Source organism: Chiloscyllium punctatum, chromosome 18, assembly GCF_047496795.1.
Source record: "Chiloscyllium punctatum isolate Juve2018m chromosome 18, sChiPun1.3, whole genome shotgun sequence".
NCBI lineage: Eukaryota > Metazoa > Chordata > Chondrichthyes > Orectolobiformes > Hemiscylliidae > Chiloscyllium > Chiloscyllium punctatum.
In genome coordinates, this window is record NC_092756.1 from 79,852,355 (window position 1) to 79,869,461 (window position 17,107).

Consider the following 17,107-nt stretch of genomic DNA (forward strand, 5'->3'; position numbering starts at 1 on the left):
ACCTGCCCCACAGCCTGTACCTGCCCCACACCCTGTACCCCACACCCCCGCCACACCCACCCTGTACCTGCCCCCACACCCTGTACCTGCCCCACACCCCCCCACACCCTGTACCTGCCCCCACACCCTGTACCTGCCCCCACACCCTGTACCCCACACCCCCCCCCCACACCCTGTACCTGCCCCCACACCCTGTACTGCCCCCACACCCTGTACCTGCCCCAAACCCTGTACCCCACACCCCCCACACCCTGTACCTGCCCCCACACCCTGTACCTGCCCCACACCCTGTACCCCCCCCCCCCCACACCCTGTACCCCCCACCCCCCCACACCCCCCCACACCCTGTACCCCCCACCCCCCCACACCCTGTACCCCACACCCCCACACCCTGTACCCCCACCCCCCACACCCTGTACTGCCCCACACCCTGTACACCACACCCTGTACCTGCCCCCACACCCTGTACCTGCCCCCACACCCTGTACCTGCCCCCACACCCTGTACCCCACACCCTGTACCCCACACCCCCCCACACCTGTACCTGCCCCACACCCTGTACCCCTCACCCCCCCACACCCCCCACCACCCTGTACCCCTCACCCCCACACCCTGTACCCCACACCCTGTACCCCTCACCCCCCACACCCTGTACTCCCCACCCTGTACCCCCTCACCCCCCCACACCCTGTACCCCACACCCCCCACACCCTGTACCCCCCACCCTGTACCCCACACCCTGTACCCCCCACCCCTGTACCCCTCACCCCCCCACACCCTGTACCCCACACCCTGTACCTGCCCCCACACCTGTACCTGCCCCCACACCCTGTACCCCCACCCTGTACCCTCCACCCTGTACCCCACACCCTGTACCCCCCACCCTGTACCCCTCACCCCCCCACACCCTGTACCCCACACCCTGTACCCCCCACCCTGTACCCCCCACCCTGTACCCCTCACCCCCCACACCCTGTACCCCACACCCTGTACCCCCCACCCTGTACCCCTCACCCCCCCACACCCTGTACCCCACACCCCCCACACCCTGTACCCCACACCCTGTACCCCACACCCCCCACACCCTGTACCCCACACCCTGTACCCCTCACCCCCCCACACCCTGTACCCCACACCCCCCCACACCCTGTACCTGCCCCCACACCCTGTACCCCACACCCCCCACACCCTGTACCTGCCCGCACACCCTGTACCCCACACCCCCCACACCCTGTACCCCACACCCCCCCACACCCTGTACCTGCCCCCACACCCTGTACCTGCCCCCTCACCCTGTACCCCTCACCCTGTACCCCACACCCCCACACACCCCCCCCACACCCTGTACCCCACACCCCCCCCACACCCTGTACCCCACACCCTGTACCCCACACCCCCCACACCCTGTACCCCTCACCCCCCCCACACCCTGTACCCCACACCCCCCCACACCCTGTACCCCACACCCCCCCACACCCTGTACCCCACACCCCCCCACACCCTGTACCTGCCCCCACACCCTGTACCCCTCACCCTGTACCCCACACACCCCCACACCCTGTACCCCACACCCCCCACACCCTGTACCCCTCACCCCCCACACCCTGTACCCCACACCCCCCACACCCTGTACCCCACACCCTGTACCCCACACCCCCCACACCCTGTACCCCTCACCCCCCCACACCCTGTACCCCACACCCCCCACACCCTGTACCCCACACCCTGTACCCCACACCCCCCACACCCTGTACCCCTCACCCCCCACACCCTGTACCCCTCACCCCGTACCCCTCACCCCCCCACACCCTGTACCCCACACCCTGTACCCCACACCCTGTACCCCACACACCCCCACACCCTGTACCCCACACCCTGTACCCCACACCCCCCACACCCTGTACCCCACACCCTGTACCCCACACCCTGTACCCCACACCCTGTACCTGCCCCCACACCCTGTACCTGCCCCCACACCCTGTACCCCACACCCTGTTCCTGCCCCACACCCTGTACCCCACACACCCCCACACCCTGTACCCCTCACCTCCCCACACCCTGTACCCCACACCCCCCCACACCCTGTACCCCTCACCTCCCCACACCCTGTAACTGCCCCCACACCCTGTACCCCACACCCCCCCACACCCTGTACCCCACACCCCCCCACACCCTGTACCCCTCACCTCCCCACACCCTGTACCTGCCCCCACACCCCCACACCCTGTACCCCCCACCCCCCCACGCCCTGTACCCCACACACCCCCACACCCTGTACCCCCCACACCCTGTACCTGCCCCCACACCCTGTACCCCCCACACCCTGTACCCCCCACACCCCCCCACACCCTGTACCCCACACCCTGTACCCCCACACACCCCCACACCCTGTACCCCACACCCTGTACCCCCCACACCCTGTACCCCCCCACACCCTGTACCTGCCCCCACACCCTGTACCCCACACCCTGTACCCCCCACACCCCCCCACACCCTGTACCTGCCCCCACACCCTGTACCCCACACCCTGTACCTGCCCCCACACCCTGTACCCCACACCCCCCACACCCTGTACCCCACACCCTGTACCTGCCCCCACACCCTGTACCTGCCCCCACACCCTGTACCCCACACCCTGTACCCCACACCCTGTACCTGTACCCCACACCCTGTACCCCCCACACCCTGTACCCCCCCACACCCTTTACCTGCCCCCACACCTTGTACCCCACACCCTGTACCCCCCACACCCTGTACCTGCCCCCACACCCTGTACCCCCCACACCCTGTACCCCACACCCCCCACACCCTGTACCCCACACCCTGTACCTGCCCCCACACCCTGTACCCCACACCCTGTACCTGCCCCCTATTCCCTGTACCCCACACCCTGTACCCCACACCCTGTACCTGCCCCCTATTCCCTGTACCCCACACCCTGTACCTGCCCCCTATTCCCTGTACCCCACACCCTGCACCTGCCCCCTATTCCCTGTACCCCACACCCTGTACCTGCCCCCTATTCCCTGTACCCCACACCCTGCACCTGCCCCCTATTCCCTGTACCCCACACCCTGCACCTGCCCCCTATTCCCTGTACCCCACACCCTGCACCTGCCCCCTATTCCCTGTACCCCACACCTCCACACACCCTGTACCCCACACCCTGCACCTGCCCCCTATTCCCTGTACCCCACACCCTGCACCTGCCCCCTATTCCCTGTACCCCACACCTCCACACACCCTGCACCTGCCCCCTATTCCCTGTACCCCACACCCTGCACCTGCCCCCTATTCCCTGTACCCCACACCCTGCACCTGCCCCCTATTCCCTGTACCCCACACCTCCACACATCCTGCACCTGCCCCCTATTCCCTGTACCCCACACCTTGCACCTGCCCCCTATTCCCTGTACCCCACACCCTGCACCTGCCCCCTATTCCCTGTACCCAAACCTCCTCCCCACACCCTGTACCTGCCTCCTATTCCCTGTACCCCACACCTCCCCACACCCTGTACCTGCCCCCTATTCCCTGTACTCCACACCTGCCCACTATTCCCTGTACCCCACACCCTGTACCTGACCCCTATTCCCTGTACTCCATACCTCCCCACACCCTACACACGCCCCCTCCCCACTCCCTACACCCTATACCTCTCCCACTCCCCATACCTGCCCATTCGCTACACCCTATACCTCTCCCACTCCCCATACCAACCCACTCCCTACACCCTATACCTCTCCCACTCCCCATACCTGCCCACTCCCTACACCCTATACCTCTCCCACTCCCCATACCTGCCCACTCCCTACACCCTATACCTCTCCCACTCCCCATACCTGCCCACTCCCTATACCTGCCCCCTATTCCCTACACCCTATACCTCTCCCACTCCCCATACCAGCCCACTCCCTACACCCTATACCTCTCCCACTCCCCATACCAGCCCACTCCCTACACCCTATACCTCTCCCACTCCCCATACCTGCCCACTCCCTACACCCTATACCTCTCCCACTCCCCATACCTGCCCACTCCCTATACCTGCCCCCTATTCCCTACACCCTATACCTCTCCCACTCCCCATACCAGCCCACTCCCTACACCCTATACCTCTCCCACTCCCCATACCTGCCCACTCCCTACACCCTATACCTCTCCCACTCCCCATACCTGCCCACTCCCTACACCCTATACCTCTCCCACTCCCCATACCTGCCCACTCCCTATACCTGCCCCCTATTCCCTACACCCTATACCTCTCCCACTCCCTATACCTGCCCCTCCCTATTCCCATACCTCACCCACTCCCCTGCACCTGCCCCTCCCTATACCCCATACCTCTCCCCATTCCCTGTACCCCATACCTCTCCCACTCCCTGTACCTGCCCCCATTATCTGCCCCACATTCCCTGTACTTGCCCCACCCTATACCTCCCCCTACCCTGGACCTGCCTCTCCTTGTATCTTGTATCTGCGCCCCCATATCTGCCCCAACTCTTTATAATGACCCCCTACAATGATTGTGAAGCTGTATGCTCTGGCCACTGAACAGCTCCCTCCCGCCGGCAACTGGAAACTGTTCCCCTCCTCTTCCTGCCTTCTCAAAACCCCCCACCATCTCCAAAACAGCTCAAAGCTATCTCCCCTTAACCTCCCCCACTGAAAGGAGAACACCACTGTCTATTCCCAAAGCATTCTTCAAATGTGGGAGCATCCCAGAAAATCTCCTCTTCTGATCATGACTCTTTCCCAAAGTATGCTGCCCAGAATTAGGTGTTTGGTTGGAATAGGGGAGTGGGTTTGAGACAGCGCTGGACCCTGCGACCCTCCAATTGAAATGCCTCCATTTTCATTGAATTGCTCGCGTGGAAGCCATTTGGCCCATCAGGTCCATATCGAGCCTGTGAAGAGCATCCCACCCAAACCCACCCTGTAACTCTGCATTTCCCTTGGCTAACCCACCTAGCACATCCCTGGACTCTATGGGCAATTTCCCATGGCCAGTTCACCCTAACCTGCACATCTTTGGACTGTGGGAGGAAACCGGAGCACCCGAAGGAAACCCATGCAGACACGGGAAGAATGTACACACTCCACACAGACAGTCACCCGAGGCTGGAATCAAATCTGGTGCTGTAATCAATATCAAATGGATTAATAATTACCAACCTACAGTTTCTAAATTATAACGTTTGTAGGAGTTTAAACCTACCGATAAAACATCTCTGACCTATTCAGTGGAAGACAGTATAAAACTTTTTAAGGAAGAAATGGTACCATTGATACACTAGAAAGTGGACAGTTATCAGAAATATACTGAAGGTCAGCACTGACCAATGAGCTGGGACAGTGTGTATTCTCAAACAACCACAGAAATTGCTGGAGAAACTCAGCACATCTGGCAGTGATGGTGATGGTGTGCGCTGGGACGTGGTGGAGCCAGGGATTGTCAGTTTGACCTGAAGTTGCACTGAAATACTTCATCTGATTTATGCGGTCTCTTCGTCCTCCTCATACCTCGACCCTGACACCATCTGAGGACCTTCTGATTCTTCTCCTGGCTCCTTCATTTAAACAAAACAAAGTTAACGTTTTGACTCCAATGTCCCTTCTTCAGAAATGTGAAATCTCAAGTGTTTTTCTCTTTCAGGGGGTGTGAATGCCCCATCCCTAAAAGCCTTTGAACTGAGTGCCATACCTGGCCATTCCAGAGTCAATCTCATTGACTCTGGGTTTGGAATCACATGTAGGGCCAGACCAGATAAGGGTGGCAGATTTCCTTCCCTGAAGGGCATACGTGAGGCAGATGGGTTTTTACAACAATTGATGATCGCCGCTACTTTTCAATTCCAGAGTCTTAATTCACCAAGTTTAAGTTCCACCAGAGAATTAATCCAGGACTCTGGATCACTTGTTCACTGATATTACTTCCTCCATTATTACCTTGCAATTGTCTGTCATTTAGATAAGTCCCATGCTCAGTTATTTTGGCAACAACAGTGTTCCAAGCTTCATACTTATCAATGACCTTGAGGTTGAATTTTAAACAACAATTAATAATAACATCATACACACCCATTAACATAATTTACCGGTCTCTCGGGTGGGAGTTGAACTCATACCCTGAGTACATTAGTTCAGGCCTCGAGATTATTAGTCCAGTGATATTACCACTATACTACAGTCCCAGAGTGGGTAAGGATTGAGTGGATGGGATTTAGAAACAGTCCCAGAGTGGGTAAGGATTGAGTGGGGATGGGGTTTAGAAACAGTCCCAGAGTGGGTAAGGATCGAGTGTGGATGGGGTTTAGAAACAGTCCCAGAGTGGGTAAGGATCGAGTGTGGATGGGGTTTAGAAACAGTCCCAGAGTGGGTAAGGATCGAGTGGGGATGGGGTTTAGAAACAGTCCCAGAGTGGGTAAGGATCGAGTGTGGATGGGGTTTAGAAACAGTCCCAGAGTGGGTAAGGATCGAGTGGGGATGGGGTTTAGAAACAGTCCCAGAGTGGGTAAGGATCGAGTGGGGATGGGGTTTAGAAACAGTCCCAGAGTGTCTAAGGATTGAGTGGATGGGATTTAGAAACAGTCCCAGAGTGGGTAAGGATCGAGTGGGGATGGGGTTTAGAAACAGTCCCAGAGTGGGTAAGGATCGAGTGTGGATGGGGTTTAGAAACAGTCCCAGAGTGGGTAAGGATTGAGTGGGGATGGGGTTTAGAAACAGTCCCAGAGTGGGTAAGGATCGAGTGTGGATGGGGTTTAGAAACAGTCCCAGAGTGGGTAAGGATTGAGTGTGGATGGGGTTTAGAAACAGTCCCAGAGTGGGTAAGGATCGAGTGGGGATGGGGTTTAGAAACAGTCCCAGAGTGTCTAAGGATTGAGTGGATGGGATTTAGAAACAGTCCCAGAGTGGGTAAGGATCGAGTGTGGATGGGGTTTAGAAACAGTCCCAGAGTGGGTAAGGATCGAGTGTGGATGGGGTTTAGAAACAGTCCCAGAGTGGGTAAGGATCGAGTGTGGATGGGGTTTAGAAACAGTCCCAGAGTGGGTAAGGATCGAGTGTGGATGGGGTTTAGAAACAGTCCCAGAGTGGGTAAGGATTGAGTGTGGATGGGGTTTAGAAACAGTCCCAGAGTGGGTAAGGATTGAGTGTGGATGGGGTTTAGAAACAGTCCCAGAGTGGGTAAGGATCGAGTTGGGATGGGGTTTAGAAACAGTCCCAGAGTGGGTAAGGATCGAGTGGGGATGGGGTTTAGAAACAGTCCCAGAGTGGGTAAGGATTGAGTGTGGATGGGGTTTAGAAACAGTCCCAGAGTGGGTAAGGATTGAGTGTGGATGGGGTTTAGAAACAGTCCCAGAGTGGGTAAGGATTGAGTGTGGATGGGGTTTAGAAACAGTCCCAGAGTGGGTAAGGATCGAGTGTGGATAGGGTTTAGAAACAGTCCCAGAGTGGGTAAGGATTGAGTGGGGATGGGGTTTAGAAACAGTCCCAGAGTGGGTAAGGATCGAGTGGGGATGGGGTTTAGAAACAGTCCCAGAGTGTCTAAGGATTGAGTGGATGGGATTTAGAAACAGTCCCAGAGTGGGTAAGGATTGAGTGTGGATGGGGTTTAGAAACAGTCCCAGAGTGGGTAAGGATCGAGTGGGGATGGGGTTTAGAAACAGTCCCAGAGTGGGTAAGGATTGAGTGTGGATGGGGTTTAGAAACAGTCCCAGAGTGGGTAAGGATTGAGTGTGGATGGGGTTTAGAAACAGTCCCAGAGTGGGTAAGGATCGAGTGTGGATGGGGTTTAGAAACAGTCCCAGAGTGGGTAAGGATCGAGTGGGGATGGGGTTTAGAAACAGTCCCAGAGTGGGTAAGGATCGAGTGGGGATGGGGTTTAGAAACAGTCCCAGAGTGGGTAAGGATTGAGTGGGGATGGGGTTTAGAAACAGTCCCAGAGTGGGTAAGGATTGAGTGTGGATGGGGTTTAGAAACAGTCCCAGAGTAGGTAAGGATTGAGTGTGGATGGGGTTTAGAAACAGTCCCAGAGTGGGTAAGGATCGAGTGTGGAGGGGGTTTAGAAACAGTCCCAGAGTGGGTAAGGATTGAGTGTGGATGGGGTTTAGAAACAGTCCCAGAGTGGGTAAGGATCGAGTGGGGATGGGGTTTAGAAACAGTCCCAGAGTGGGTAAGGATCGAGTGTGGATGGGGTTTAGAAACAGTCCCAGAGTGGGTAAGGATTGAGTGTGGATGGGGTTTAGAAACAGTCCCAGAGTGGGTAAGGATCGAGTGTGGATGGGGTTTAGAAACAGTCCCAGAGTGGGTAAGGATTGAGTGTGGATGGGGTTTAGAAACAGTCCCAGAGTGGGTAAGGATCGAGTGGGGATGGGGTTTAGAAACAGTCCCAGAGTGGGTAAGGATCGAGTGTGGATGGGGTTTAGAAACAGTCCCAGAGTGGGTAAGGATCGAGTGTGGATGGGGTTTAGAAACAGTCCCAGAGTGGGTAAGGATCGAGTGTGGATGGGGTTTAGAAACAGTCCCAGAGTGGGTAAGGATCGAGTGTGGATGGGGTTTAGAAACAGTCCCAGAGGGGCAGCTCCTCTCACGCAGTGCCTTGACTCTGAAGAGAAAAGTGAGTGATGGTGATGGTGTGCGCTGGGACGTGGTGGAGCCAGGGATTGTCAATTTGACCTGAAGTTGCACTGAAATACTTCATCTGATTTATGCGGTCTCTTCGTCCTCCTCATACCTCGACCCTGACACCATTTGAGGACCTTCTGATTCTTCTGGCTCCTTCATTTAAAAAGCTCAGCATTTTATTGCCCTGAGCATGACATCATTAGCAGGGGTTTTTTTTTGTTCATTTATAGGATGTGAGCATCACTAGCTTGGCTCAGCATTTATTACCCAGTCCCTAGGAGCCCCTTGAGAAGGTGGGGGTGAGCTGCCTTCTTGAACTGCTGCAGCCCACTTGCTGTGGGGGGTTGACCCACAATGCCCTTAGGGGGGGAATTCCAGGATTTTGACCCAGTGACAGTGAAGGAATGGCGATATATTTCCAAGTCAGGATGGCGAATGGCTTGGAGGGCAGCTCAAGTGGTGTTCCCATACATCTGCTGCCCATGTCCTTCTAGATGGAAGTGATTGTCGGTTTGGAAGGTACTGTAGAAGGATCTTTGATGAATTTCCATAGTGACATCTTGAAGATAGTACATACTGCTGTTACTGAGTGTTGATGGTGAAGGTGCTTGTGAATGCAGTGCCAATCAAGTGGGCTACTTTGTCCTGATGACATCAAGGGTCTTGAATGTTGTTGGAGCTGCACTCATCCAGGCAAGTGGGGCGTATTCCATCACACTCCTGACAGGCTTTGGAAAGTCAGGAGGTGAGTTACTTGCTACAGTATACCCAGCCTCTGACCTGCTCTTGTAGCCACTGTGTTTATGTGGCAAGTCTAGTTGAGTTTCTGGTCAATGGTAACCCCCAGGATGTTGATAGTGGAGGATTCAGCGATGGTAATGCCATTGAATGTCAAGGGGTGATGTTTAGATTGTCTCTTATTGGAGATGGTCATTGCTTGGCATTTGTGTGGCATGAATCTTACATTCCACTTGTCAGCCCAAGGCTGGATATTGTCCAGATCTTGTTGCATTTGACCATGGACTGTTATTTGTAATGAACTTGACAAGAGTCAAATGCCTATCAATGTCACACTGGCCTTTGCGTCCAGTACTGATACTAGTTTGCTGTTGATGTGCTTTGGGGATTGGAGTGGATCTCAGGTTAGATTAGATTACTTACAGTATGGAAACAGGCCCTTCGGCCCAACAAGTCCACACCGCCCCGCCGAAGCGCAACCCACCCATACCCCTACATCTACCCCTTACCTAACACTACGGGCAATTTAGTGTGGCCAATTGCCCTGACCTGCACATCTTTGGACTGTGGGAGGAAACCGGAGCACCCGGAGGAAACCCACGCTAACACAGGGAGAACGTGCAAACTCCACATAGTCAGTCGCCTGAGGCAGGAATTGAACCTGGGTCTCTGGCGCTGTGAGGCAGCAGTGCTGACCACTGTGCCACCGTGCTGCCCACAACTTGTATCTGTGCTCAACTTGTATCTGAAATATCTTCTTCATCTACCCTACTGACCTAGGATAACCTGCTTCTTAAAAAAAATGCATCCATACACAGGTTGGTTAGCTCAGTTGGCTGGACAGTCACTTTGCAATGCAAACATCACCAGCAGCACAAGTTTGATCCCTGAACTGGCCTAGATCACCAATCAAAGGTCCTGCCTTCTCAATCTTGCCTGAGGTGTTGTAACCCTCAGGTTAAACTCACCACCAGTTGTCCCTAGGAGAAAGGGAGAACTGGGGATCAGAGTCAAAGAGTGCAATGCTGGAAGAGCACAGACGGTCAGGCAGCATCCGAGGAGCAGGAGAGTCGACGTTTTGAGCATCCCTGACGGAGAGCTTATGTCTGAAACATCAACTCTCCTGCTCCTCAGATACTGGCTGTGCTTTTCCAGCACCACACTTTTCAACAAGTTAGCCCTCCCCAGGAGGGAGTGATTTTACCTTCACTTTAACACAATGCATGAACTTTTAAAGCAAAACGAAACTCCGGATCAGATCAGGTGTATGTCAAGGAAATTGGTCAAAAAGGTAGCTGTTGTATAAAGCCATTAGGATGGCAAAGAATAGAATCTCTACTGTGTGGAAACAGGGCCTTCAGCCCAGCAACTCCATGCTGGCTCTCCGAAGTGTATCCCACCCAGACCCATTCCTCTATTACTCTATATTTGTACCTGACCTTCACACCCCTAAACAGTATGGGCAATTTAGCATGGCCAATTCACCCATACTGCACATCTTTGGACTCTGGTAGGAAACCAGAACAAATCCACAGACACAGGGAGACTGTACAAAACCCACACAAGCCTGAGGCTGGAATCGAACCCAGGTCCCAGGTGCTGTGAGGCAGCAGTGCCAACCACTAAGCCACCGTGCCGCTGTCATGAGTTTGGTTATATCCTGAGAGATGTTTGTCTAGTGGTGTACCAGTATTCAGTTCAAGCTGTTGTGTGTTACCAGAATGTTGTCGTGCTTAGTCACTCTTACATTGAGCCTAAGGTCTCAGGAAGGTTTTCATGTATCTCTGTCTAATGTAAATAGCCGTTATGTGTTAAGAAATGAACACATCCTGCACACTCAGTACGAAGACCTTCCACCGATGATGCAGTGTGGTCATCCTTCCCCATTGGATGGACTGACATAGACTAATATCCATAAGAAGAATTGCTAGCAGTGCATCTCCCCAAGGTGGTTCCAGCAGAAACCAAAATAGTTAGAAACAAAAACAGCAGTTGCTGGAAAAACTTCAGTAGGTCTGGCAGCATCTGCGGAGAGAAATCAGAGATAACGTTTCGGGTCCGGTGACCATTCCATAGAACAGGGTTAACTCTGATTTCTCTCCAAAGATGCTGCCAGATCTGCTGAGCTTTACCAGACAATAGTGAGGACTGCAGATGCTGGAAACCAGAGTCTAGATTAGAGTGGTGCTGGAAAAGCACAGCAGGTCAGGCAGCATCTGAAGAGCAGGAAAATCGACATTTCATCGATGAAGGGCTTTTGCCCGAAATGTTGATTATCCTGCTCCTCGGATGCTGCCTGATCTGCTGTGCTTTTCCAGCCCCACTCTGATCTAGACTGCTGAGCTTTACCGGCAAACTTTTGGTTTTGTTTCTGATTTCCAGAATCCTCACTTCTTTCGGTTGTTGTTTACCACATTAGCTTGAGTGTCTTAAATGGAGAAGGAGAGACAGAGGGATTTTGGGTGGGAGTTCCAGAGAAGGCACAACCACCAGCGGTAAGACAGATTAAAATCAGAGGGATACTGTACAGGAGGCTGGAATCCGAAATCTCAGAAGGCAGTAGGAAGTGAGAGGGGGAGAAAGAGGGACCAGGCAATTGAGGGATTTGGGAAGAAGGGTGAAAGTTTCATAATGAAACTTTTGATCTGGGAGCCAGTGGAGATCAGTGAACACCGAGACTGATGGGGGAAAATGATTCATGAGAAGAACCATCCAAAAGGAGAAGTTGGTCAGGAGTTAGTCACATGTGTTGGATCCTGTTTTGGTCATGCTTGTACCCTTTTCTTAAGTGTTGGAGCAGCAGATTTTTCAGCTGACCTTGTTATATGGGGCAGTCCAGTGCAAAATCTGCTTTGTCAGGGCGATTTATATCCCTGTCAATTACTGTTTGCTAAGAAGGTTTGAGAACAGACAATGCAAACTGAATGGTACAATTATTATTATATGAAATGGAGGAGCAGGGAAACATCAAGGTAGGTTTTTGGAGTTGGTAGGAGAATTTGAAAAAGCTGTTTAAAATAGTTTGGATTCTTGACCTTGATCAGAAGGCTTAGTCTGAGCTGTACAGAGCACCATCTACAAAATGGCAGATCACACACAACTTTGGAAATATTCATGACCACAGAGAGGGCTGTCGACACTGGGTCTCTAATTATATTCAAGGCTGAGGGAGACAAAGACTTTTAATCAGTAAGGGAATCGAAGGTCCTTGGGGAAAGGTAGGAAAGTGGAGTGCAGCAGTAGCATTTGGAAATGGAAGCAATTCATCAGCGTTGTGTGGAGCTTTCCACCGGCTACATGATTTAGTGGGAATATTGTTCATGGGCCTGATTTCCAGGGTGTGGCACTTCACTTACATGGATACATTGAAGAGGTTGGGACTGTTCATCTTGGAGGAGCCTTGATGAAAGGTGTTCAAAATCATGAGGGACGGCACAGATATAAAGAAACCCTTTGTTCTTATTGGAAAAATCAGGAACCAGAAAACTACACAAGACTTAAGGTGATTGGTGAAAGAAGCACAAAGAAAAATATCTACACACATACACACACTTACACACTGTCTCTCGCTCACAATCACTCACACTCATATCTGCACACTCACATACATGCACGCACACACACACAGACACTCACTCATATCTGCACTCACAGACATACACACTGACTCATATCTGCATACTCACACATACATACACTCATATCTGCACACACACATACATACTCATATCTGCACACACACATACATGCACGCACACACATACATACACTCATACATGCACACACACACATACATACACACTCACTCATATCTGCGTACTCACACATACATGCATGCACACACACATACTCCACATATACTCTCACACATGCATACCCTCACACACACACAAACACACTTACACACACTCTCTCACACAGACACACACACACGGCGTGTGGTTATGATCAGGAAAGTACTGACTGACACCATGATGGAGGCAGATTCAGTCATGACTTTCCACATGAAGTTGGATCACTGACTGAAAAGGGAAAATCTGTGGGACTCCAGGGAAAAGGCGGGGAAATAGCGCGAGGGAGTAGTCAGGTGACTTGTTCTTATAGACAGCCAATCTCGAAATACTGGGCAGGTGGACAGAGAAACAGAGACAGAAAAACATTGGAGTTTAAGTGAAAAGTGACAGATCTGAAACATTAACTCCCTCCACAGATGCTGTCAAACTTGCCGAGTATTTCCACCATTTTTTACAAGATTTCCCAAGCTGTAGTATATAGCTTTTATAAATTAACAGTCATAATCAACTTTAGGATGTTTTTGAACTGCCAATCAAAACAGAAACCTACATCATTCACAAATTTCATGTGGTTAGCATCATTGCCTCACAGCGTCAGGGACCCGGGTTCAATTCCAGCCTCAGTTTGCACATCCTCCCTGTGTCTGCATAGGTTTCCTCCCACAGTCCAGGGTTGTGTAGGTTGGAGTGGCCATACTAAATTGCCCATAGTGTCCAGGAATGTGCAGGCTAGGTGGGTTAGCCATGGGAAAATGCAGGGTAACAGAGATGGGGGAGGGTCTGGGTGGGATGTTCTTTGGAGGGTTGGCATGGACTTGATGGGCTGAATGGCCTGCTTCCATATTTTAGGGATTCTGTGATTCATAATCTTGGATAGAAAGTGTAGCTGTCCATCTGCTGAATGTGTATCACTAAGAGGAAGGATTTTAAAATTTTATTTGCGAGGCACTTTCTGATGCAAGACTTTGGGAAGAACGTTGAGATTAAACTTCATCAGTGGCTTCTTTAGAAACCAGCTTCAATCAATATGGTTTACATTGTATAATATGAAGAGAAAGAGTGTGCAGGGTTATAGGGGGAATGTAAGTGAATTGTTCATTCATGGAGCTGGTGTAGACATGATGGGCCAAATGGCCTCCTTTCCTGCGATGACAAATCTGTGAAACAGCAATGCATGATATTTATATTGAATCTTACAATTCCAAGTTTTACGCAGCAGTGGGGTTGGTATGGCTCCAGTCATGGATTCATCCCTACTGTAACATTGAGCTCAGGTCACTGGCAAGCACCTGAATGTTGAAGAGTTCAAGTCTCACTCTAGGAACTTGAGCACATAATCCCTGCTGATGCTGCAGGACAGAAGTCTTTGCTGCCGATCCTGTGTTGAATCAAAGCCCCTGTCTGCCTTCCAAGGCGGTCTTAAAAATTCCATGGCCTTCCTTCCTGACAGACTGGGAATTCTCCGCAGTGTCCTGACCAAGGTTTCATCCCTCGAGCTAGATGCAAATATTTTTGCTGAAAGATGTTGTGACACACTCAGACAAGACCACAACAACAGATGATCTGCATCTTTTGGTGATTTGAGTGAAAGCTGTTTGCCATACTTTTAAAGGGTAGTCATTATTGTATTTCACTGGCTGTTAAACATTTTGGGATGTCCTACGATCAATGCAGACACTGTATAAATGCAAGTTAGGGCTTGTGTGGTGATAGTGTCCTTACCTTTGGTCTAGGAGAGTCAGACTCAAGTCCCACCTGCTCCAGAGTGAGCAATATTATCTATGAACAGGTTGATCAAAACACCTATACACACAAGCTCTTCCACCTACTCTCTCTCTGGTCAATCTCAGCGACTATAGCTGTGACATTGGCTAGTCATGGAGATAGATTGATGCCACCATTCAAAGCAACACTGCAAACGCATCCATCTGACTAACGACCCCATGCCTACCCTCATCGTCAATGATGTAATTGTCTTTCACCTTAAAAATTATCACCCCGTTTGTCTCAAAGAAGCTGAGCCAAAGGCTGCTATGATTGAAATGAATGGCGCTGTGGCTTCGAGGGGCTGAATGGCCTCCTCCTGTTCCTCCAGGTGGGGGAACCAGACCACCAGGAGATGTAAGTTTTAAAGGAAATATCAAAACAGGTGATGACAAACAGAAGGGTTGACCTGGATGGAATACCTGAGAACTTTGGTCAAGGGAAAGGTGCAGAGGTCGTGGGGGATCAGGGTGGGGAGAAATGGAAGGGCCAATCGAGGAGCATTAGAGTGGGTGGGGCAGTGAGGGATCAGAGTGCTCAAAGGGAGTGGGAATAGACTAAGCAGGATGCGAAAGTATAATCTCCCCATCACCAGTGACAGGCAGCTCCAGAATCTCAGGGTGGAGATCCTACTTGCTGAGAGCTGGCAGCTCGCTAGATCCTGACAGCCAGGGGAGAACCAGGATCATGAGGGGGACACAGACAACTCACAGAGGGAGCTATTTCACAGAGTGTGGAACAAGGGGATCAACAATCAAGGCTGGGGGTGGCTCCCAATGCCCTCCCCGATGCAGTCTTCCCCACTGTGTTTTTATTCCTGAGGTACCACTGGGTGTGCCAGCATCTAACTACCCATCCCTAATTGCCCAGAGGGTAAATAAGAGTCAATCAGATTGCTGTGGGTCTGAAGTTACATGTAGGCCAGACCAGGTGAGAAGGGCAGTTTTCTTCCCTAAAAGACATCAGTAAACAATTGCTCTTCAGTTTCACGTTTACTGAATTCTAATTTGAGGAGGTGACTTGGTGGGACTTGAACCCAGGTCTTTGGAACATGAAGCTGGGGGCTCTGGATTAGAGTCCATGACTTTACCACAAAGCCATCACCGCTCCAGGAGAGAGTCTGCCCTAGTTCACTGTGCCACATGGGGCAGGCTCCCTCTCACAGCCAGATCATACACGCAGCAGTGGGATTAACCTTGAAGTGGTCGTTCATTTCCATTTAAAGGCCTCAAGTTGCAGTCACACTGGAAATACACAATCTCAAGGGAGAAATATACCCATCCACCATCTCACCCATCCATTAAATTCCAAACTCATGACGAGAGACAGTGGAAGATTCTGAACCCTATCCTATCCATTATACACACCCCTCTCCCAAACCAGTCTTGGTTAACAAGGTGTCTAGTGCACAGATGTGCCTCACAGACACTGTCTAATGGGAGGGTCAGCACTAGTTAGGCCAGTGGATGGAGAAGCACAGAACAACAGCTAACAACCATTCTATCCCATCCTGACTTAAGAGTCAGAGGCATAGAATTGTACAACATGGAAACAGACTCTTCAGTCCAACTCGTCTATGCCGACCAGATATCCCAAGTTAATCTAATCACGTTTGCCAGTGTATCCCTCTAAACCCTTCGTATTCATGTACCCATCGAATTTAAAGGGTGCAGTGGCTGAGTCCCTACCCTTGGGCTAGGAGGCTTGGGTTGAAGTTGTACTGGCTCCAGAGGGGTGTTGTGACACGGTTGAACATGCCGATTACAACATTCCTGCTGATCACTTGGACAGTTATCAAGAGCAAGTGACCACCAGAGTAATGTGACCCTGCCTTAGCCCCAGGGCTGGACGGTAATCAGGACTGGGGTTGGTACCTCCTTGAGGCTTGATGTGTCCCAGGTGCCACAGTAGACAGTGTTGGCACCTACTTAACACCCGGGGCAGTGTGGCATGTCGCAGGGACAGGAACCACAGACGTTCACTGCCCAAGGTCAACTCCACCACTGATAAATAGGAGACAGTGACCCACCCCAACACAGAGGGCAGTGACAGTCTGACTGGGTGGGAAGGGGTCTCCGAGTTTCAATCCAGGGGCAGGGTAGCTCATGGAAATTCACGATAGGAAACGAGAGCAGGATCTTTAATAAGTTGAGGTAAGGTAGTGAGGGGGAATGCGTCAAATAGAT

General features: G+C 52.0%; 1 protein-coding gene across 1 annotated transcript in view; it reads right to left on the reverse strand.

The window, feature by feature from the left end:
* The window catches only part of LOC140489032 (GATOR2 complex protein WDR24-like), a 42,955-nt gene that overhangs the window by 24,864 nt on the left and 984 nt on the right, over window positions 1–17,107 (reverse strand). The window contains exon 2 of the mRNA XM_072588272.1: window positions 5,950–6,034. Coding sequence (XP_072444373.1) covers window positions 5,950–6,034 — 85 coding nt within the window. The remainder of the gene's footprint in view (window positions 1–5,949; window positions 6,035–17,107) is intronic.